At 51.0% G+C, this 22,075-nt stretch overlaps 2 protein-coding genes across 9 annotated transcripts in view; both read right to left on the bottom strand.

Moving 5' to 3' along the window:
- Positions 1–348: 348 nt before the first annotated feature.
- On the bottom strand, positions 349–7,283 carry MTERF4 (mitochondrial transcription termination factor 4). The gene is made up of 4 exons (XM_004316940.4): positions 5,371–7,283; positions 3,732–4,215; positions 1,615–1,799; positions 349–945 (listed from the first exon to the last, which is right to left on the bottom strand). Exons 1-4 carry the CDS (start codon positions 5,389–5,391, stop codon positions 622–624), a joined length of 1,014 nt encoding a protein of 337 aa, XP_004316988.1. The 5' UTR covers positions 5,392–7,283; the 3' UTR covers positions 349–621.
- The window catches only part of PASK (PAS domain containing serine/threonine kinase), a 44,522-nt gene continuing 26,527 nt past the window's right edge, over positions 4,081–22,075 (bottom strand). For 5 of the 8 annotated variants that reach the window (XM_073807017.1, XM_073807016.1, XM_073807015.1 and 2 more), the window contains exons 11-18: positions 21,844–22,016; positions 21,188–21,355; positions 17,254–17,379; positions 17,034–17,168; positions 13,631–13,830; positions 10,832–10,965; positions 9,097–9,243; positions 7,907–8,503 (exon numbers count right to left, since the gene is read on the bottom strand). In XM_073807017.1, coding sequence (XP_073663118.1) covers positions 8,394–8,503; positions 9,097–9,243; positions 10,832–10,965; positions 13,631–13,830; positions 17,034–17,168; positions 17,254–17,379; positions 21,188–21,355; positions 21,844–22,016 — 1,193 coding nt within the window. In that variant the 3' untranslated portion in view covers positions 7,907–8,393. Of the gene's footprint in view, positions 4,216–7,906; positions 8,504–9,096; positions 9,244–10,831; positions 10,966–11,143; positions 12,890–13,630; positions 13,831–17,033; positions 17,169–17,253; positions 17,380–21,187; positions 21,356–21,843; positions 22,017–22,075 lie in introns of those variants that run through there. The other 3 variants (XR_012332885.1, XM_073807019.1, XM_033859419.2) reach the window with 3 other exon arrangements.

Raw genomic sequence — 22,075 nt, 5'->3', positions numbered from 1 at the left:
TCACAAAGATGCAAAAAGCGCCCTCCCCGCGTTGCTGGTGTTAAGAAGCCGTGCAGAACAAAACCATACATCACTAATCAACTTCCTTTTACTCTGCTGTACAATGACTGCAATTACAAAACCATAAACTATTTTTGAACTGAAAACCTGAGTATTTTTGTGGAAAACCTGTTCCTTGTTTTCATAAAATAAAGTGCTGTGATAACCTAAAAGCTCGCTGTCTTCTCAGAACTCTATCTTTGTCACGAGGAGGATGTAAAATGACTCCTGAACCAGAAGAAACATCCCCCACTGTCACGGGACTGTCACCAACACAGATGGGAGAGAAAAAGTAAGACCGAACGTCGATGTGTCAAGCCCCCCCCCCACGATCTAGAGGCTCAAAGTCAGCCTTTTACTCAGGATGGAACAGGGCCCTCCCCCCTGAACCTGATGGCAGATCAAACCAATGCATCTGCTTCTTAGTCTACTTCTTAGGTGATTTCCAACTAATTTTTTATCAAAAGACCAGTTTGAGAATGAAAAATAACCTGAGAAGATCCAAGTGAAGTTCCCAAAAGCCTTGAGGAAACTACAGTACCCTCCGATCCGTCTGGGCTTCTCTGCACTCCAGTCCGTCCGTCACGGCCCCGCCTCCTCCGGGCTTCCGGCATCAGCCATTCGGCCCTCAGACTCCTCCTCCTCCCGGGCCAAGAGTTCCTTAAAAACCCCAAACTCCTCAGCAGAAGAACAGGCTGTCTTGGCCAGAAACTCAGCTTCTGAAACCCTGAGGATGTCCCTGAGTAAAGGGTTGGGGACCAGCGTCTGCCCCTTCTTGTCGGGGGTCTGGTACCGGCCCAGGCGCTCCAGGAACACGTGCCTCTCCTTGGTCTTGGTCATGGAGTACTGCAGGAAGTCGGTCTTCACCACGTCCACATGTTTAATCCCCATCCTGAAATAGGCATACTGGAGACACAGCATGGTTAGGAAGTGCAGCTGCAGAAAGCTTTGGAGGCTCCTAAGGCGCAGTGAACTGAACTGTCCAAAAGCACTGGGAGAGACCTGCCTCACTAGCGACAGCAGAACACTACGATCCCGACACCTGCGTGATGGCTTTCAAAGCATTTTCAAATCCATATCGAGAAAAATGCAGCAGAAAATAAAGGGCAGGAGGGAGAAATTAAGTTCTATTTTTCTTCATGGGGTAAGGAAAACTCTGAGTATGGAAAAAATAGGCAAAAAATTCAGAAAACATCTAGGATTTGACCTAAGCCATCATAATTGTTACCAAAAAATTAGGACACCCTTCACAATTATGTTTCTAAGATCAACATGCAAAATAGGTTCTAAAGATAGGAAGGTTCTAGCTATTTTTAAATTAAGTATTTTAAGCAGAGGCCTCATTAGGATTCTAAGAATAGACCTGGGTCATCCGTTATTAATGGCAGAAAAGTTGCAAAAGAGGTTTTTTTTACCTGTAGTAAAGAAGTGAAGAACGAAAACCGAACTCTCTTTGGCTGGTGCAAGCAAAGAGGGTCTAGGCCTTTCACCTCATCCACTCGCCCCCGCGAGTCAGCTAACCCTGACTACACTCGAAAACTTGCTGTTACTAATCACGCCACCAGGAATTCTCACCTGGAATTTGTATTCCAGTTCACCAGGGTCCTCCCGAAGAACACAGGGGCATCTGTGCAAAATCTCGGTGACTTGCTTTACCGTGAAAAGGCACTTCTCCTTGAGAACCCCGACGATGCTCTCAATGTCCCGCTGACGCATGGTGAAAATTTCAGGGCAAGAGTAAAGCACCCGCTTTAATTTCCCTGAAGAACGTAAAAAAGGGCAAGTACATAATTTTAGGATATTCCAGAAGCCCAAGTGGCCAACCACACCCAATACAAGCCAGCATTTAAAAATCAAACAAGGATCCTCTCCTCCACAGAAGGAGTGCCAGCTTCAGATAACGTCTTCCCAGAAGCGTCGTGGAAATGGGATGGGCCAGAATGAGACATCTCCCCACTGACTCCCTCTCACTTCTCAGACTCGCCAACCCTCCCTCCTGGTATCAAGAGGCCTCTTTCTGGCCTCACAGCTGAAAGGCACCTACTTCATATTCTAGGTCTCCTCTTGCCCTTCTCACCTAGAAAAGACTTTCACAGGGATTTACTGGAAAGCTCAGACAGTAAGATGGGATAGTAGCTTCCCCCATATCAGGGCTTTGGGTTCATGTTTCCTTCTATGATAAAATAGCCCTTGAAATATTCACAACCAACATTCTTAAGACTGAGGAGCCTGAACTCAATGAAAGGGCGTTCCGCTCTAATAATTAATGTAATAACCACAAGAATCATGACACACAACCACAGAGACTGGTGATCTCCTGGTTAGTGGGTGACCATATATTTTATCCACACTACGGTGCTTCTCAGTGACAGAGTCCCTATTAGTAACTGCATTAGGATAACTGGTATAAACTGAGACTCTCCCAGGCAAATTAGGGCATATGGTCTTCCTACAGGTAACTGAGTAAAATTTAGTACCTAGAAACTTAGAACCACTTATTTAAACTGTTAATTAAAATCTTCCTAACAGGTGAGCCAGTCAGTGTCTTGATAAAACGTGTCAGGAATGAATTTCAGGAATTTAGTCTTCATCTTTGCAGCTTAAGGCCATGCTGAGCTTGTTAATTTATTGATATAACCGCTGCATGTAAGGTGCTAAGTTTAGCTTTTTAGATTATACTGCGATAGGTAATCTGTTAAGAAAAACACACACCACTATCTTTTTGTTTGTTTGTTTGTTTTGTTTGTTTGTTTTGTTTTGTTTTGTTTTTTGCGGTAAGCGGGTCTCTCACTGCTGTGGCCTCTCCCGCGGAGCAAAGGCTCCAGACGCGCAGGATCAGCGGCCATGGCTCACGGGCCCAGCCGCTTCGCGGCATGTGGGATCCTCCCGGACCGGGGCACGAACCCGTGTCCCCTGCATCGGCAGGCGGACTCTCAACCACTGCGCCACCAGGGAAGCCCCACACCGCTATCTTTTGCTCATTTTCTAGAGAAGGAGACCGTAAAGATCCTCTGAAATCTGAATTCCCAAACCTTTTCTCCCCCTCCCCCACCCGACAATATTTTACCAGCAAGAGGCAAGAATAAACAAAAGAGTGGCATTCCTCTGGTCAAAGCAGGCAGGGGTCCTAGGAGTTGCTCACGCCACCCCGCCCCCAGAAGGCCCGTAAAGAGATCCAGTGAACTTCTAGGGCTCCCGGGGCGTGAATCCTGTGGGGGTGGGGATGGTGGCTCTTTTTGCCTTCACTCCACCAGTGTCCCAGGAATCTGGGCAGATCTCACATTCCACAGTAAATCGAGACACCTGACTGGAATCCAAGCCTCTACAGGGAACTTTGTCTCTCTGGCTTCCCATCACACAGACACAAAGCACTAAGCCCACCCCAACCAAGTCAGCTTGAGCATCAAAGGGCAACATACCTGCACATAAACCAACACCACGTGCCCAGCACCGTTCTGGATGCCCGAGCCTCCAGTGAACACGCCAGACACGAGCCTGGGTCGGTCACTCAGTCCCCCTCCCTCCTGCAATGCCCTCTGCGGAGCTCATTCTGCTTCCTCACCTCCAAGCCAAATCACACATTCCTCTCAAAGGCCTTCCCCCAGAAACCTCCCCGAATCGACCTCACCAGGCTGTTCGTTCCCCATCTCTGACTCCTCAGCTCCCTATATAAAATCTACACCTTCTCATACCTTCTCCAAGCCCCAGCTTTCGCAGGTAACTGGAGCGCTTCTTCATGTGCATGACAGGCAGTTTCAGTAACTGAGGACTCTTCTTTAAGGCCACACACACAGGCTCTGGATTCAGACCCAGGAGTATTAATTCTGAAATGATATCCAGCAACTGCTGAGGGTGGGTGCCTGGCTGTATACTGAGCAGTTCGTTAACATGGACATCACTGAAACCCATGTCCAGGAGGGAACTGACGACCTTCTCTCGCTCCACAGCCGTCCTCTGCTTCTCGAGGAGGCACTGAGTCAGCCCCGTCCTGTGCTCTGGTTCTTGCACGTACTTCTGGGGTTCAACAGAGGGTGACTCCCCGAGGCCCCCCCCGCTGGAGACCATTGTCAGTTTACGCAGCAAAAAAGCAGTTGTCCTCTTCTGTCCTCCAAGCCGAGTAGTCTGCCTAGCAATAAGGGACCAGGTGAGGGGGATCAGGCGGTGCCCATCCAAGACCTGTAAGACACAGCCCCCAAAGGGAATTAATTCCTCACCACTCCCACATAACGGACACCTCGGGATTTCTGAGGCAGGGTATTTAGTGCCTTGGTCCTACACAAACAGAAGTTTTTACAAGCAATCCGCAAAGTCATACCTGAACTTAAAAAGCCTACATAGAAAGACGTTCACGTACAGAGAACAGAGAACTGCAGAAGCACAGAGATGAGCTGTTGCTGCTATAACTGAGGAGACACAGACAAGGGGGACAGGGGAGAACTATTTCAACGCCACCAGGTAAAGTGGGGGGGGCGGGTTTCCTCCACCTTCTCAGTGCCTGGGGGGCCTGCAGATTTAACTGGAAGATTAGCAGGCAGAAAAAACAGTTTATTTATATGCATGTGGTGGCTCACAAGCGCTGGTTCCCTAAATGGCTGGAGTTGGGGGCTAACTTGAGCAAATGCGGGTGGGCTCCTAGGCGAGCAAATGGGAGCCCAGGAAGTCTGTGATAATGTTTGCTTATGTAGATACACGTCGTCTTCCCTCTCTTTTTTCCTTCCTGGCCGTAAAGCTCCCCAGGAGAAAGGATCTGTGGCGCCCTCGCTCCCAGAAAGTTCTGCTTTTAGCGCGATAAGGGCCGCCCCAAGAAGGCTTCTTTCTGTGGCTGCTAAACCTCAAATGTCTGTAACTTAAAGTGATTTCCGTGCCAACTCTGGGGGTCCAAGTGGGTACCCACACCTGAAAAATCTGGACCTCACGTGAGTCTCCAGATTCACGTACTTAAATTCATTCCACAAAAGAAATCCTGGTAGCCTGCAGGCAAACTACTCCCGTTGACTTCAGAACTCTCCAGGGTTCAGGCTGGCGCGTAACGAACGAGGCCCACATCCCCAGGCACTCAACCGCCCTTCACGGCCCGTCCCAAAGCCTCCCCAGCGCCCTCGGCCGCCGCGCCCCCGCCAGCCAGTCAAGTGCACCCGCTCGCTGCTCCCGCCTCCCGCTCTCGCCCTGTCTGGGGTCCACTCGCGGGGTCGGCCCAGCGCCGGCGGGGTGAAAGTGGGATAAAGCCGCACTGGCGGAGCGGAGAGCGCCGCAGATCAGGGTGCGGCACCAGGTCGGCGTGCGCCGGCCTCTACGACCCTCCAGGAGCCCCTGCTCGCGGTTCCCCCTCACCTGCCGACCCAACGCAGCCATAGCGCGAAGGCAGCGGCAGCGCCGCTGACGCCGGAAGCAGCCGTCTCCCGGGTCCGCCGCTTCCGCCCTCCGGGTCCGGGCTTCCGCCCTTCCCCTCGGCAGCGCGAAGGCGCGGGAAGCAGTTCCGCCCAGCCCTTGTCCGCAGGTGTCCGGTGCTGGGCCGGTTTCTGGGGCCTGGGCCCGCCGCCACCTTGGGCGCGGAGAGCGCGCCTTCTCTGCTTGGTGCCTCCGCTGCCCGGGTTTCGGCTTTCTAGAGCTCTCGGCTAGCGCAACAAATGAACAGCTCCTTCCCCATACGTTCGCTTCTCATTACCTTAAAATTCCTCTTAAGAGTGGAGGTGAGAGGAAACCATAACCTCGCTCAAAACCGGCCACCGCCTCGCGGTCCAGCAGTAACCTCCGCGGAGAAAGCAGGGCCCCTCCCAAGGCAGGTTCACGTTGAGGTAGAGACCGGGCGGTCTGAGTAAAAGGGAGCCGGTCCCAGATATAGTTATTTGGTGTGGAATCTGCATTCAATATGAATATTAGTGACAAGTTGAAATGGTAGTGGAGCGATCGGTTCAGGCATGCAAAATGGAGTCTGGCGGCCATGGAGGACCTGGTCTCAGCCACTCTCTGCACCGCTGAGAACGTGAGCTTTGAACTGTTCCAGACCCAGGGACACCCCCAGCCTATTCAGAACAGCACCTGCCAGCTCAACCTTCTGGTCTCAAGGTCTCCCTTTATAACCGTGCAACCATTTCAGACCCCAACCAATCCTTATTTGACAAGCACCCTTACTTCTTGTGAGCTCCAATTATAATTCTTGATAAACAACCCCACACACACACACACATATTCTAGAGGTTTAAAGTATCCAATGGAACTCCAGAAGTCTTTACAGTTTAAAAAAAGGGGGGTGGTCCTCCCAGCTTAGAGGTCTGGTTTCCTCTTGGGATGAAATCCAGTGATGTTTCAGCCTAATTTGCATTCATTCTTAAATTTCGGACATAGGCCTGTAACAGTTCAAATATAGACACTAACCATCTTTCAAAAGGGGACAGTGGTGAAAAAGAAAAAAAAGGTGTGCTTTCTCAGCTGCCTAAATTCCACCAATTGTAAGCCCAAGCCTTAGTGTATAAGTATTTCTTCTTGTTTTATCTACTTGTTTCCGAACTGAGAAAAAGAACTTCATTCTTGCATGGATACAATTTATAGAGCTCTGGGCCAGGCACCAGACTGGATGCTAAAAATCTTTCTACAGAAGGATTATGCCAAAGAAGCAAGAGGCTGTAAACTTTTCTATCTGGACTCTTTCTGCAGAGAGCACTCTCAGAGTGTTCAGACTTTCTGCTGCCATCAAATCAGATGAGTTTTAATTACTTTTTCTTATAGAGAAGTAACAGTTCTTGGAGACCTAGAACTTTGCATTCTCGGCCCATTGCACACCTGTCTGTAGAAACATTCTGTAACTTCTTTTGTGTTATAAGCATCATAAAAACTACATAGGAAAACATTTGTGTTTTTTTCCCCCACTCTTGAAGAGTTCTTTGAACATCACGAGACTCATTTGATTCTGAAGAGTAAATGTCATTAACGTACTACACACTTTAAAAATTCACTTCTAAAAGCCCTGTCTTTACTGTCCCTGACGGATGGAGGAAGGTTCCCTCGTCAGTCTCTTGAGACATCACGGAGACTCAGGCAGCACTTCCTAAAGGAAGGGGAAGGCAATATCCTGCATCCCAGTAGTTGAGAATCAAATTAACTGTCATCGGAGCATCTGAAAATATCACGACAGTTGCATGCTTCCTAAATGAACACTAGCATACTAGAGGCAGGCTGGCCCCTGAGCATCTTCCCTAGAGCTCGGGACAGGAGCCTTGGCACCTGCGGAAAGTGATAACGTGGGAAAAAGGCACGGGTTGGGGTAGCGGGGGGCGGCGGGGGGGGGGTCTTGGTTTTGGTTTTGTTTTCTTCCTGCTATTTGAGCAGGGGAAAAATGAAAGGTTTCTCTCTGACACCAACCGCTCCCTCCCCTCTAACACAGATGCAAAATAGAGGCTGGATTTCCTGTGCCTGAGCTAGCTGACTCTGTTTCAGAGGGGCATGGACTGGAGCCTAGAGGGGAAGGGCCTTCTGAGTGTGTGAGAGCTGCACTGGGGCCTGAACAGGGATGGGAGAGGGACAGTCGGGGCTGAACGCCCCCCCACATAGTCACGGAGGGAGCCTGGACTGGCTGGGGAGTGCTGGGAGGGTGTCGTGGGTGGACAGCAGAGCACAGACAGATGGTGGGCCGGCCCTGGTGAGCTTGTGCACAAGGAGAAGGGCAATGCCTGAAACACCACACCCTCTAGTCTCCTTAGACCAAGCAAGCTGCAGAGCCCTGGGCTCACCCATAGGAGGGACCCCCAAACTGACCAAGGCTGAACCTCTCTCCAGCTGTGGCAAGTGGAGATGCACAAACGGAAAAATAAAGAAATGAAGTACTTCCCATACCAGCGCTGTGGAAGAATTCACATGGCCCAAGTCAGGGTAATTGCTTACTAACAAAGTTGCTTTAATTTGGAAAACGTTCAAGGAAATAAATTAATGAAATAGTCTGGTCATTTGGTGAATAGGTTCTACACATTCCTCATATCAGAGGAGCATATACGAAGTCAGGAAGCAGAAACACAGGCACATATACAAAAGTAGAAAAAGGGTTAAAAACCTTTTGTGTGCCTTTTGGAATTTCACAAATTAGAAGCCTTTTAATAGTAAAAAATAGTACAAAACTCAATTGAACACTAGAATGTTTTTTCAAGGCCATGAAAAAAATGAATTCCAAGTCTATTTTATAACCCTAAAACAATATAGTATCCCTGGCTTTTGTTCTAACATTCATCAAGCTTGCATATGAGGTTTTAGACGGTGCACTGGGCCTAATTCTTGAGAACTTACTTCCTCTGAATGGACGGGGCCTGAATATAACATGACTTCCTGAGTGAAGGAGAGCAGCAGAGAGCTGGGTTCCCCGGCGGTTAGGGGCCTGCCCGCGCACATGAAGCCCTGCGCAGCTCCGGGGCCTGAGCCACTGCACTTGGGCTCCTGCTCTCCAGCTCCAGACTGCCCGTGGACAGAACTCCGCTCTCTAAAGAAAGAAAAAGATACTGTGTCAACTGCCAACAGCAAGATTCTAAAATACTTTGCTTCTCTTTGGAGAAATTCTTAGGAGCAAAAGACATCAGGGGAACCCTTCAGAACCCAACTGGCAATGTTCTAGACTCCCTGGACCCTGCTGTGGTGCCACGGGGATTCTACGTCCAGAGCCACAGACAATGTCTGCCCACTCTGAGCAGCGGGGACCAGACACACGGGGCTGCCGCTCCCAGCTGTGGGCCCCCGGGGTCCCCCAGACCATCGCACTCCTCGTCTGGGCCTTATCCTCCCTTTCGGCCCGCTCAGACCACTGCCAGCTACACTTCGCAAACTCTCTGGCGCAGCCCTCAATACCGTCTGCGGTTTCCTCCTTGTCAGAGGCTCCCGTGGGCACGCACCCACCTTCCAAAGCCCCTGGTGGTGTTCAGGGACCTCTGGAGTCTGTTTCACAGGTGACAAGCCAGCTCTGGGCCCTGACGTTCATGTCCAGGGCAGCACAGAGGAAGGAACCTCGCCCTCCCCCAAGACCCGGGAAGCAGCCTGGGAACCGCCTCAGCCCCGAGGGGCACGGGCCTCGCCTCTCACCTGGCTTGTTTAGTCGACACACCTCTTCCCAGGTGTAGTCAGCCAGGTTCACAGGCTGCGTCACCCAGGGGTCTGTCACCAGCTTCTCCAAGGTGGTGCGCTGCTCGGGGACAGGCTGTAGCAGCCCAGACATGAGGTTCATGAGATCTGGGGACAGAAAGGCGTGTGGCCAGAAGACTGACGGAGGACCCAGGCTGGGGGCAGGTGGAACGCCTTTCACAACTGCAGGTCCTGGGTCTGATGGGACAGGAGGTGGCTCTGGATCCCCACTTCTAACTAACACTCCGGGGGTTCTGGAATGTGGGGTCCCAGCTATGCTTCAGGAGGGGCTGTGGGAGATGTTTGTTGCCTCTGAAAGGAAAGCTTGGAGCTCGAGATCCCACCTTGCTCACCACACCAAGTGTGGCAGCTCCTAACCTGGGCCTGATCTGAGGGACTCTGGGGGTGCAGAGCTGTGGACACAGGGATCACGTGACAGGACGGAGGTGGGAGGTGGCCGGCAGCAGAGCCCCAGCTCAGTCCCCACAGGAAGGCAGCACGAGCTCTGAGAAGAGCCCCCAGCCTTGAGTCTGGATCTGGGTCCCATTTCCTTGTAGTGTCACCTCAGCCAGGGCCACTCCAAGCCTCACTGCCCAAGTGAGTATCCTGAGAGCCTAGTGAGAGAGCCTGCGGAGCAGCCCCCGTAGGCAGAGCTGCAAGAGCCGTGGTACCACGGAATCCAGAACGTTAGCAAAGCTCTACAAATCTTCTTCTAGGCTGCTCTGGACTGAACTGTGCACCCCCCTACCCAGATTCACAGTGTGATGATATTAGGAGGTGGGGCCTTTGGGAGGTGACGAGGGCTAGACGAGGTCATGAGGAGGGGCCCCCGCAACAGCATCAGTGCTCTTATCAGGAGAGACACGAGAGGGCCGGCTCTCTCCCTCTCTCTGCCACGTGGGGACACAGGAAAAGGCAGCCATCTGCAAGCCAGGAACAGGGCTCCCACCAGGAACCGCATCTGCCAGCACCTTGATCTCGGGCTCTCAGCCTCCAGACTGAGAAATAAATGTCTGCTTTAAGCCCCCAGTCTGCGGTGTCCTGTCATGGACGCCCGAGCGGGCTGAGACACAGGCTTCTAACCTAAGCAAAGAGCCCAAGGCCAGACTAGATTCATGAGGGCACTTAGCTCCTCACTGCCTGTAACGATGAATGACTACTCTGGCATCACAGAATGTCACTATGTCACTAATGTCTGAGAGACCTCAGAACCCGTGGTCCAGCTCCCAGGAGCACCTCCAGGTATGGGCCGTGAGGGTCCCACTCCAGGCATACCGCCCAGAGGTCCTCACTGCAGACGCAAACCGCCACTCATGGCCCTGGGGGAGCCAGCTCACGGGAGCTCGAGGTGGGACAGAAACCCCCAGGTTCCACATGAGCGGCCGGGGGGCCAAGTCCATCCTTTGCCCTCCCCGACAGGTGACCTTACAGTCACTGCCACGGCCACGCTCAGAGACGGCTAGTGTTTGCGCATCCTTCAGAAGAGGGCCCTATGGTCCAAAGGGAAACTCTCCTAAAAATAAAGTTGTGATGTTTGAAGGTCATATTCAAATCGTCCTTACGTCCAGATCAAAGTCCGAGAAGAAGAGATTAGAGAGAGAGCTGGGCTATCGGCACGGACCCGGGTGCGCTGCGCTCGCAGACGGGAAGCCTGTGCAACGCCGGCGCCCGTCCACCCGCCACCGCGCGAGCTCACCTTCCGACACCAGGTACGGGGGGTTTATCGCAGCCTCCAAGGCCTCCTCCAGCTCGCAGAAGGGGTTCTCCTCGAAGATCAGCGTGTACAGTGCGACGCCCATCGACCACATCTCCAGCTCTGGCCCCTTGTAACTGCAGGAAGGAGAGAAAGCACTCGGGGCGCTGGGCCGGCCCCGCACGTGAGCCTGGCACCCGCACAAGTCACCCGAGAGCGGCTTCCAGGGAGACGCGCCACACTCCTCGACCACGTCCTCAGCGCCGGCCCGTCCGCCCCCAGCCGGGTGCCGGCCACATGCTGCAGAGGGAGAGGAAAAGCAAAGCCCCACTCGGCAGCTGAGAGACAGTCAGGAGATGGCACGGGGGCAGAGCAGAGTGCCTCCCCGGGGGCTTCCTGGAGGAGCTGGAGAGAAGGCCCGGGAGCGCAGGCAGAGTTCCAGGCCCGCAGGAACTCGGCTCACTAGGGGCCCTGGGGAGCCACAGGCAGCTTCAGAAAGATGTGAAGGATGCTCAAGGCGAGACTGGCACGGGTGAGCATCCTTAAGGATGAGGTAAGGCAGCGGCGCAGGATAGATAGAGGAGAGTGAGAAGGGCATGGACAGAGGGAGTGCAGGCAGCCGGCCGGCTGGAGGAGCAGGCTTCAGGGAGGCAGCTCCCTCGGGTGCTCTTTGTTATTGCCTGTGGTTACAAACACCCTCATCCCAGCCACCATTTCCTGGGTACTTGTGAGATGCTGGTGCTCTGCAAGGCACGTACATGGTCTAACCCTCATCCTCACAGCAAACCAGCAAAATACATATCACCTTGGTTCCACGTAGAAGAGGTGAGGCTGCTGCTGGGCAGGCACGGGAGCCAGGCTGATGGCCCCCACGCACCAGCCCCCGTGCTGCCCACTGCGGTTGGTCCCTCGGGTCTGGAGCTCAGGCGGAGGGAGAGTCTGGCCCCGAGAGACTTGGGCAGCAGCGTCTTTGCAGCAGAACAGGAATGTAGACAAGGTGGCTGAGAGGAACTGGTGAGAAGAGGGCCCAGGACGGAGCCCTCTGCCTTCCAGGGAGCCACAGAGAGCCTGGGGACATCAGGAGTCGGGAAACCAGTGGGCAGTAGGGGCGGGGGGCTGGGCCCCAGGCGAGAAGAGGGGCCAGGAGGGGAGGGGCCACGAGGACAGACCTCAGGGAAGTGAGGGGATGAGACAATGCTACAGCCAGAAAATCAGATTTGGCAGTTTTTGTTTTGTGCCACTTATGTTTTGGAAAAAGAGATTTTAAGAATTTTGGAGGCTAAAGAGAAAAATCCAATAGACTAGAAAAATCCAATAGACTAGGGGTCAGCAAACTTTTGCTACAAAGCGCCAAACAGTGAGTATTTCAGGCTGGGGCCACGTGGCCTCTGTCCACCAGGGCAGCACAGAAGCAGCCACAGACACTACGTGAGCCGACAGGACTGTAGTTATGAAAACAGGTGGGGGCCGGATCTGCCGCCCCTGGAGTAGAAGGACATGAAAACAAGAGCGAGGAAGCGGGGTCCCTGAGGACGGGATGTAGAACCAGGCAGTGAAGGACCCCGCGACGCTCTGGCGTCTGTCCCTCCAACCACAAGCCCTCCTGGAGAGACACGTCCTAACCACACTGCTCCAAAGTACGTGTAGGTGGTACAGGATAATACCTGTGGTCCGGATCTGACTGGATTTCATTTCATATGTGTACAGACACACTTCGTTTACATGTGGACAAGACAGAAATCCATGCATACGCAGGGGAAACACTGAGCACCGTTTCCATGCAAGCCCACGAGCACCTAAGCTACATCGGTGTCCCTTCCTCTCCCGAGTTCCCTGAGACCAGGCCCTGCCCAGGCCGGGCCCCTCCAGCTCACAGGCTTCTGGGGTGCAGAGATGTAAACGCGGCCTGCACCCCTGCTGCTCCTCTCAGCCAGCACAGGAAGCTTGGCGCGCCCCGAGCTGACGCATGCTGGGCCAGTCAGCGACAGCACCTCTGGCCAGGAGTGGACCCAGCTTCAGCCTGGACCCTCTGCATTAGTACTTTTTCTGTTGCTTGATTTCCTACATGGCCGGCCCAACAATATATTATTGGACTAGATTACTAGTTCTGTCATCAAAATAAATAAACCAACTAAAAAAAAAATCCTCTTCATTAATTTGAAGAGTCCCAAGTTTTGGGACTCTTTTTATCTTTCTCTTAACTTTTTTTTCTTTTCTTTTTTTTTAAAATTTATTTATCTTTGGCTGCATTGGGTCTTCACTGTTGCACACGGGCTTTCTCTAGTTGCATTGAGTTGGGGCTACTCTTCATTGGGGTGCATGGGCTTCTCATTGCGGTGGCTTCACTTTTGCGGAGCACGGGCTCTAGGCATGTAAGCTTCAGTAGTTGTGGCTCGTGGGCTCTAGAGCACAGGTTCAGTAGTTGTGGCGCACATGCTTAGTTGTTCCGTGGCATGTGGGATCTTCCCAGACCAGGGCTTGAACCCGTGTGTCCCCTGCATTGGCAGGCGTATTCCTAACCACTGCACCACCAGGGAAGCCCTCTCTTAACTTTTAATTATATGAAAACTCCAAACATAAAAGTTGAGGAAATAATATACTGAATCTCTGTCTCCACCCACCAGTTTCCCTGACCCACCTTACTTTTCCTGCCTGCCTGCCCACTTATTTCCCAAACATACTTTATCACTCAACACCCTCGTCAAAGAGGCACAAACTGAAACCATTTTTCCCCCTAAAACCCTACCAACCACAGGTCTGATGGCAGGTGTGACAACAGGCTGCAGCTCCCATGATACGTACGGGTTTCCCATGAGGACTTCGGGCGCGCAGTACTCAATTGTCCCACAGAAGGTATAGAACAGCTTGCCCCTCTCCAGGTAGGCAGCCGAGCCAAAGTCTATGAGCTTGATTGTAAAATCCTCAGCGATCACGATGTTCTCGTCCTTGATGTCCCGATGAATGATGCTCTTGGAGCGCAGGTATCCCACTGCTGACACCAGCTGAAATCAGGAGGCCACAGGGGACTTTTTAAAAGGCAATTCAAGTAGAACATGAATTTAAATTAAGGATTAAGAAGAAAAAAAGAAAAGAAAAAGAACAAAAGAGTTCTCTAACTCATCACAAACTGGTGACAGGAAAGACTCTGGAGGCTGCAGATCGCACACGGCTGAGCCGTGTGGAGGAAAAGCAGCTCCAGGCAGCATGCTCAGTGTGGCTGGCACACGTCATGCCCACAAGGCAGCAACGCAGATCTAGGATTCTTTTCTTTAATTTAATTATTTATTACTATTATTATTTTGTGATAAGGACACCTAAGACACGGTCTACCCCCTTGACAGATTTTAAAGTAGACCATGCAGCATTGTTAGCTATAGGGACCATGCCTTACAGCAGACCTCTAGGACTTACTCATCCTGCAAAACTGAAACTTTGTATTCTTTCACTGACACCCCCATTCCTCCCTCCCCCAGATAAATATGTGAGTTTTAAGTTCTCTGTCTGTGTGCTACCAATGAAACCTCCTCAGCAGATACAGAACGACCATCTTGGGAGGAAAGACAGACAGACCACGGCAGAAGCTACAAAGACACATGGTGGGCACCTTAATGAGTGTGGGCTGGTTGCATGGGAGGTGGCCCTATAGAAGGCCTGACTCCACCACCTTTGGTTCACAGTGAGGGACAGTGTTCTGCCCAGAGTTCACATGGCAATTCAAGCAGAGTTGGGGACAGAAGCCAAGTCTCCAAACTCCTACTTCAAGGCTCTGGCAGCTCCTCAAAGATCAGCACTGAGTGTCAGCCATACGTTCCCCAACATGTGTGAAGTCTCTACCATGTGAATTTAAAGTAACTCCCCAGGAAATGGGCTTCATTCCAACAAGCCAAGCACGTTAGTCTCCTCCGTGAAAGGGTAAAGTTACTGGAACACACTGCTGTCTGCCTGCACTGCACATTTGGGGGCAGAGGCCAACAAAAGTAGCACCTCAGTTAAGGTTAAGTAAGGTTAGTACAATTTCTGACCCCATTCATAATTTGGACACCAACTGTACCAATCAACATAGTGATTTCGGGACTTCCCTGGTGGTGCAATGGTTAAGAATCCGCCTGCCAATGCAGGGGACATGGGTTCGAGCCCTGGTCCGGGAAGATGCCACATGCCGCAGAGCAACTAAGCCCGTGAGCCACAACTACTCAGCCCACGTGCCACAACTCCTGAAGCCCACGCGCCTAGAGCCCATGCTCTGCAATGAGAAGCCACCGCAATGAGAAGTCCACGCACTACAACAAAGAGCAGCCCCCGCTCGCCGCAACTAGAGGAAGCCTGCGCTCAGCAACGAAGACCCAACGCAGCCAAAAATTTTAAATAAATAAATAAATAAATAACACAGTGATTTCATGGATGTAGTCAGTCGTTTACATCATTAGAGACAACTTTATATTTACAGATGAATATCTTGAGTCAGAAGCAATAGTTCACGGCAGACAAACTAAGCTGAATTAATTAACTTTAAATGAATGAATGTATATTCACATACATACCTGCACATTTATATAAAGAAGCATGCGTGCGCACGTGTACACACATACGCAAGTGTGCAGGCATACACGCGCATGTCTACACTTATACGCTCACATATATATACACACTTTTACATGTACATGTACATACGTATACATGCACGCATGCACATGCACGTATCAGGCTCCAGTTGGGAAACAGAAAGCACACGTTAATCTGAACATGGAAGGCTTCATCAAGGTTCATTAACTACAAAGGGGTAAAGAACCTGAATGGGAGTAGCTGCTCTTCCTGCAGGCCCCCCGCAACATCCCAGCTGCACAGGAGAGCAGTTCACCAAGCAGACCCACAGCTCTGGAGCTGAGAGGCAATGCACTAATACCTGGCACTGCACATACACACGTTTATATGTAATAATATAGTTCTGTAGAGTTGTGAATCCATGTTTACATATAACAACACTTATGTATACAGACTTACAAAGGGGCTATAGATACCTCTTGCAAAAGTTAAAAAGTATTGAACACTAGAATTACCTGTATCAGTCGCCCCAAATTAACAACGGTTAGGTAGCAGCTATTGATAAGTGACTCCTAATGTTATGTCATACTGACACTCTGTTTGCCATGAAGATTTCAGAAACAAATCTTTGCCATGAAGTAAAGTAGATGCGTAAATAACCTTCCAAAGTAGCAAGGGGGGAGAGGTGACATTCGGGCAGAACGATGATGACCGAAACTTACAAGTAGGTGCCTCAGAAATTTAATTTCACAAATCCAATAACTTCTGGGGGCTTTTAGCTTTGAGGAAGAAATGTCAATTCATGGAAGCTGTCATTAGAAATCAAGTCAGCTCCAGGAAGCGAAGAGCAAATCTGTGAATTGGTCACAGCCCCGTCCCAGGTATCTCTCCATCTTTTCCAGGGAGCTAGGAATCGTCTGGAATGGAACTACCACGATATTAAAACTAAAACAAGAATTGCAGTCTCCTCCTCCCCGCACTGCCACCCAACTTCTCTCTGTCATAGGACACCTTTCCACTTCTCTGGTCATGCTTCCGTTCCAAAAACTAACGAGTGGACTAACATCAGGACACAGACAGACACAAGGAGATCAAGACAAATACTCACTGTAAAATGAGATTGCCAGAACCGCAACCTCTGTGGACTAATTAACTGGACAGCTACGTTTATTAAGCACTTCCTGTGTGCAGGACTCGTGTGTGTGTGCTGCACAAGGGCCTTAGAGGCACTCTCTGATTTAATCCCAACAGTCTCATGGTGCTGGCACTAGAATGATCTCTACGTACAAACGAGCAATGATTTCCCATTGGTGAACGAGGATTCAGATCAAGTGCACAATCTCAAAACCCAGTCTGGTAGCTCTGCTGGTCCATTTTTGAGATTGCTTCGGATATTGTAGGGATATAAGTAAACCTGAATCATCAACCCACGTCTGCCGTCATTCCATGATAGTATCTGGCCTCATTCTTCCTTCCCCACCTTACTCTCTCTGCTTCATCCATAGAATTCTCTTCTCAAAATACATATCCTACTCAATAAAATCCAAAAACCGAAGGCCAGATCCAGCTCACAGAGAGAACGGAGTGTGTATCACTGACCCCTGCAGCCCTGGGCCCAGGCAGCCAAGCCCACACGCCCCGGGCGGCTCTGGCCCGCTCTCACCTGTCGGAAGATGTAGCTCGCCAGGGGCTCATCGAGGCTGGGATGGCGGTCGATGAATGCAAAGAGGTCCAGGCCGGAGCCGTGCTTCTCCATCACCAGCTGAAAGAACCCTTGATTTTCAAATACATCCAGCACCTGGAGAGACACAAGCTGGGTGTGGCCCTGCTGGGGAACCTTCAAGACAACGAACTCGAGAACGGATGTGACAACAGCTCTCTACCTTGACGATGTTGGCGTGCTCCACCCGGGACAGGATGGCAATCTCTAAAGTGACTCTCCCAAGTTTGGGATCCTCAATCCAACAATCCTCCAAAACCTTCTCCTTCTGAATAAACTTCACCACCACCTGCGAGGAAAGCAGAGAGGAGGTGACTGCAGCCATCCCCGCCAGGCCTCCAGCAGCCCGTCGAGCCTGCTGCTCTGCCTTCACCCTATCCCCACCCCGACCCCCGCTGAGCCCCAGGGACGTGAAAGAAGAAACCGAACAACAACACTCCGGCGCGAGCAGACAGAGAAGCAAGTCAGTAGCCGACCGGAAGTGCTGACTGGCCCAGCCCGACCTAGAAAGTGGGCGGACGGGGGTGACGGTGGAGCCACAGGCGGAGCTGCGGAAAGACAGGTGCTCCCCAGAGCACCGCATGCCACCCCAATTTCTCAACCGAGTATTGGATGTCCTGGCTGAGAAAATGAAACAAGAGGCCTGAGAACTAGAAAAAATGAACAAAAACTGTCATTCATGTTGATCCTGAGAACTAATCAGAGTTCAGCAAGACAGACGGACACAAGATAAATACAGAAAAAACGGTGTTAGTCAACTAATGATAGTCAGTTGGAGTGTGGAATAGAAGAAAAAGACACCGTTAGTAAAGAAAACCAACACTCTAGGTCAATGAATGACATCCCTGCCCCTCAACAAAACACCTGCTCCTCGGTGGGTGCTGGGCATGTGGTGAGCAGTGACCGCGGGCCGGGCCTGCTCTGCACTTCAGCAGGAGACCCCAAACCAGACGACAGAGAGCCCCGCCCTCACGGAGATCAGCATCTGCCGGGAAGCAGATGATACACAAGATGCGCCGCGGGTCAGGAAAAGCGCGGGCAGCTGAACCGGGAAGTGCTGGGTGGCGGGGCCGGGGCGGGCTTCCCGAGGCGGCGGCTTCTGAGAGGGGCCAGGGGAAGGCACTGCAGGCAGAGGGAAGGTGGGGGAGGTTCTGCGCGTGGTGAGCAGGCGGCACGAGGGGCCGTGACGGCACACAGGGCCAAGGCAGAAGCAGGGAGACCACTTAGGAGCTTCTGCAATATCCAACCACCCCACAATAATCTGAAGAACAAAGGTGGTGGCTTGGGTGCCAGCATGTGCGTGGTGACAAGTGGACAAACTCTGAAGATGCTTCGAGGGAAGGGTCACCACGATTTAACAGGTCAGATGAGAGACGCAAGGGAAAGCAAGAAGATGAGGGTGGAAGCAAGGCTGACGGCCCGAGGATCCAGGTTACCGGGCACGAGAAGGATGATGGAGTCAGGCGGGGCCGGAGCGGTGCAGACGGCAGAGCTCGAGTGCGTGTGTTTGCAGGGAGCTGCCTGCTGCCCGTCCAGCTGCAGGTTCAGGGAGACAAGAAGGAAGGCGGCCTCCAGGGCCTCCACACACACCTAACGTGAGCTTCAGGGGGAAGAATAACGGAACAAGAGAAGAGAATCCTCTTATGGTAAAGAAAGCTCTAAACATCTAGATTGAAGTCTTACCAAGAGTCAAGCAAGAATAAAGAACACACACAGACACACACACATACACACACAATACACACACAATACACACACAATATACATACACACACACACACACACAATACACACACAGACACACATACACACACACAATACACACACAACACACACACAATACACACACAACACACACACATACACACACACATACACACACATACATACACACACAATATACACACACACACACACATACACACACAATACACACACATACACACACACAATACACACACATACACACACATACACACACACACACACACACACACACACACAGAAATACGTCCTGGTGAACTTTCTGAATTCTGAAGATTAAAAAAAAAACAAAAACAGAAAGGATAAAAATCAAGTTGCCGGCAGCAAAATTCACTTCAAAGTAATGGTAGATGACAACAGACACCATTGTGTGTCTAAAACGTTCTGAGGGGAAAAAGGCACATCTCCACTAAAATATGAGGGAAAAAACACACCCTAATACATGTAAGGATTCCGAGTGGAACAGCCATACATCCTTCCTAGAAAAATTAGTAACAAATATATTCCAGCCAATGAAACATGAACACAGGAAAGAGAAGAAACTGGATATAAAAACACTGGAGGTTTAACAAAAGCAGGACAAGACTTGTACACTGAAAACTATAAAACATTGTTGAGAAGTGAACACAACATTGTTAATCAACTATACTCCAATATAAAATAAAACTTTTTTTTAAATAAAGTAAATGAAATAAAATTTTAAAAACATTGTTGAAAGAAATTAAAGATCTGAATAAATGGACAGACATCCCATGTCTGTGGATCAGAAGAATTGATATTGTTAAGATGGAAACACCCTGCAAATCGATCTGCACTCTGTCCTGAGAACTGGACCCAAACCCTTCAAAGTATACTTTCTGATTGGCTGCTTTTACTTAATAATGTGTTGGCCTAATAACATTTAAATTGACATCCCTGTTTTCTGAAAGGCAAAATTACTCATGTGGCTTCGTTTTAAACCAAGAGAAGAACTCTGGGGCTCCCTTCTTCTTCCTTAGGTATAAAGGTCTAAAGAAACCCGCAGAGCCTTTCGGATTCCTGATCCAAACCGAGAGTGAGAAGATCTGCCCCAAATAAATTAAAGATGACAACAGAAACTGAAGAACGAGACTGCTTAGAAACACGTGACACCCAGAGCAGCACGTGTTTAAACCTCTAGAAGGTGGCCGGGTGCACTCAGACAACTCAACGCTGCACAAGCTTTTATTATTAAGTAACAGCTTGAAAAACACACATTCAAGCTAATAAGCTAGAAAAATAGCAAAATTAACCCGTAGAAAGTACAAGAAAAGAAATTTAAAGAAAACAAAGCAAACATTTGATTAGAAAATAGGCAATTCTTTGGCAAGTCTAGCAAAGAGAAGACAGTGAAGACAAGGACAGCCAAGGGGACGACACTCGCCACAGAAACCCCTGCAGACGTGACGTCACAAGTGCTGGTGACCACTGGTGTTCCCAGCTCTGCAGGCCCCACAGAACTGACAGAGAAAAAAGAAAAAACACTTACGTATGAATGTAAGTGAAAAAATCCCAAATAAAAATATTAGCAAGCCAAATGCAGCAACACATTAAAAGAATGTTGTAACACAATTGAGGAGTGAGTCTACGAATGGAAGTTGACTGTTGTTATTTATATATTAATAAAGAAAACAAAGATACAATCATCGCAATAGATGCTGAAAAGACATTTGATAGAACTCAACGCTCATTCTTTAAAAAAAAAATTTAGTGAACTGAAAATAAAATGAAGTATTCTCAAACAAAAGGTATCCGTCAAACAATAAAAGGAGCCATTGGAATTGACAGAGGACCACCCCGAGGTCGGGAAGTGTACCTGTTACTCCAACGGCTCTGCGGCTCCTAGCCAAGGTGACAGCAGGAAGGAAAAGAGGCGATGAGATGTAAGTAATAGAGAAAGAGACAGGACTGCCACTGCCGGCAGAGGAAGAAAATCCAAAGCATCCACTGAAAGATCACTAAAACCAACAAGACTTTGATACAGATCCTTGAGGTACCAACCCAAGCACGGAGCTTTGGTAAATTCCAGAAGTGACTAGAAGCTGCCGTGGTGAAGGGGTCCCACACTGGCCCTCCCAGGAATCGGCAGGCCGGGCCCGGGGACACCTGGGCAGTCTGCGGGGTTCGCTGGGACAGGCAGTACGGCGACCATGCCAGCTCCCCCAAATCACGAAACGCCCAGGCAACTACAAATCTAATCACAACGGGACTTGGGAGGGAGGGGCGGTGGCTCTAAGGCACATTACAGGATGAGGTGTGCGGCCGGGCAGCCGGCCCCTCAGCACGCAGACCCCAGCCCTGCAGGAGCCCAGTACCTCCTTATTGGCTTCCTGGTCCACCGCCGTCCACACGAAGCCAAAGGCCCCTCTGCCGATGGGGCTGAGCGTGCTGTACTTGCGGGAGTACGCGCCCTCGCAGGCCGCCAGCCCCTCCAGCTCCACAGCCTCGGGGGGCTCCTCGATCCAGGGTTTGCTTGCGAGCACCTGCGAACGCAAAGGCACGTCTGGGGGACCACAAGCAACGCACTGAAGGAGCCAGGCAGCGGCAGGCCGAGCGGCGACAGCGGCACCCACACCCTGTGCTGCCCCTCCCCACTCTTCCCAGGCCCACGGGGTCCCCGGCCTGAGACCCGCTCTCCAGGGGGTATGCCAGGGGCCTCGACATGTCTGTCCAGACTGGCACACACCTGGACCCCACTGTGCACACGGAGACACACAGATTTGAAATCCCACATGTGGCTTGATACACAGAATGTCAGAAGACAGACCCTACACAGACCCTCTTCCCATCCCAGAGGACAGAGAGAGAGAGAGAGAGAGAGAGAGAGAGAGGGAGAGAGGGGGAGAGAGAGAGAGAGAGAGAGAGAGAGAGAGAGAGAGAGAGAGAGAGAGAGAGAGAGAGAGAGAGAGAGAGAGAGAGATGCTGATTGGGAGAGGCGGGCAGAAGGCAGGAGCTGACTTCAGTCACGAACCTCCCCCAGGCTGGCTCCAGACAGCTCGCAGGTGGAGTGGGCGGAGCCGGGCAGGAGCAGGCGGTTCTGCAGGGCCGAGTCCAGGTGGCCGTGCAGGAGGTCCTTCACCAGCCAGCAGCAGAACAGGGTGGATGAGCCCTGGAGCTCCACCCGCTTCACTTCAAACTGCACACCTGAGGACGGAAGGGGAGACCAAACACCCCGCTGCTGTCACCACAGCAGTGTCAAGACC

Source organism: Tursiops truncatus, chromosome 7 (assembly GCF_011762595.2).
Source record: "Tursiops truncatus isolate mTurTru1 chromosome 7, mTurTru1.mat.Y, whole genome shotgun sequence".
Classification (NCBI taxonomy): domain Eukaryota; kingdom Metazoa; phylum Chordata; class Mammalia; order Artiodactyla; family Delphinidae; genus Tursiops; species Tursiops truncatus.
This window is presented reverse-complemented; position numbering and strand designations above follow the sequence as displayed.

Excerpts from the sequence above, each read along its gene's own strand:
- MTERF4 (XM_004316940.4), bottom strand. The coding sequence starts at position 5,391 with ATGGCTGCGTTGGGTCGGCAG. Across the intron at positions 1,800-3,731 it reads AAAGCTGGGGCTTGGAGAAG|GGAAATTAAAGCGGGTGCTT; the intron begins GTATGAGAAGGT and ends TACGTTCTTCAG. Across the intron at positions 946-1,614 it reads AACTGGAATACAAATTCCAG|TATGCCTATTTCAGGATGGG; the intron begins GTGAGAATTCCT and ends CTGTGTCTCCAG.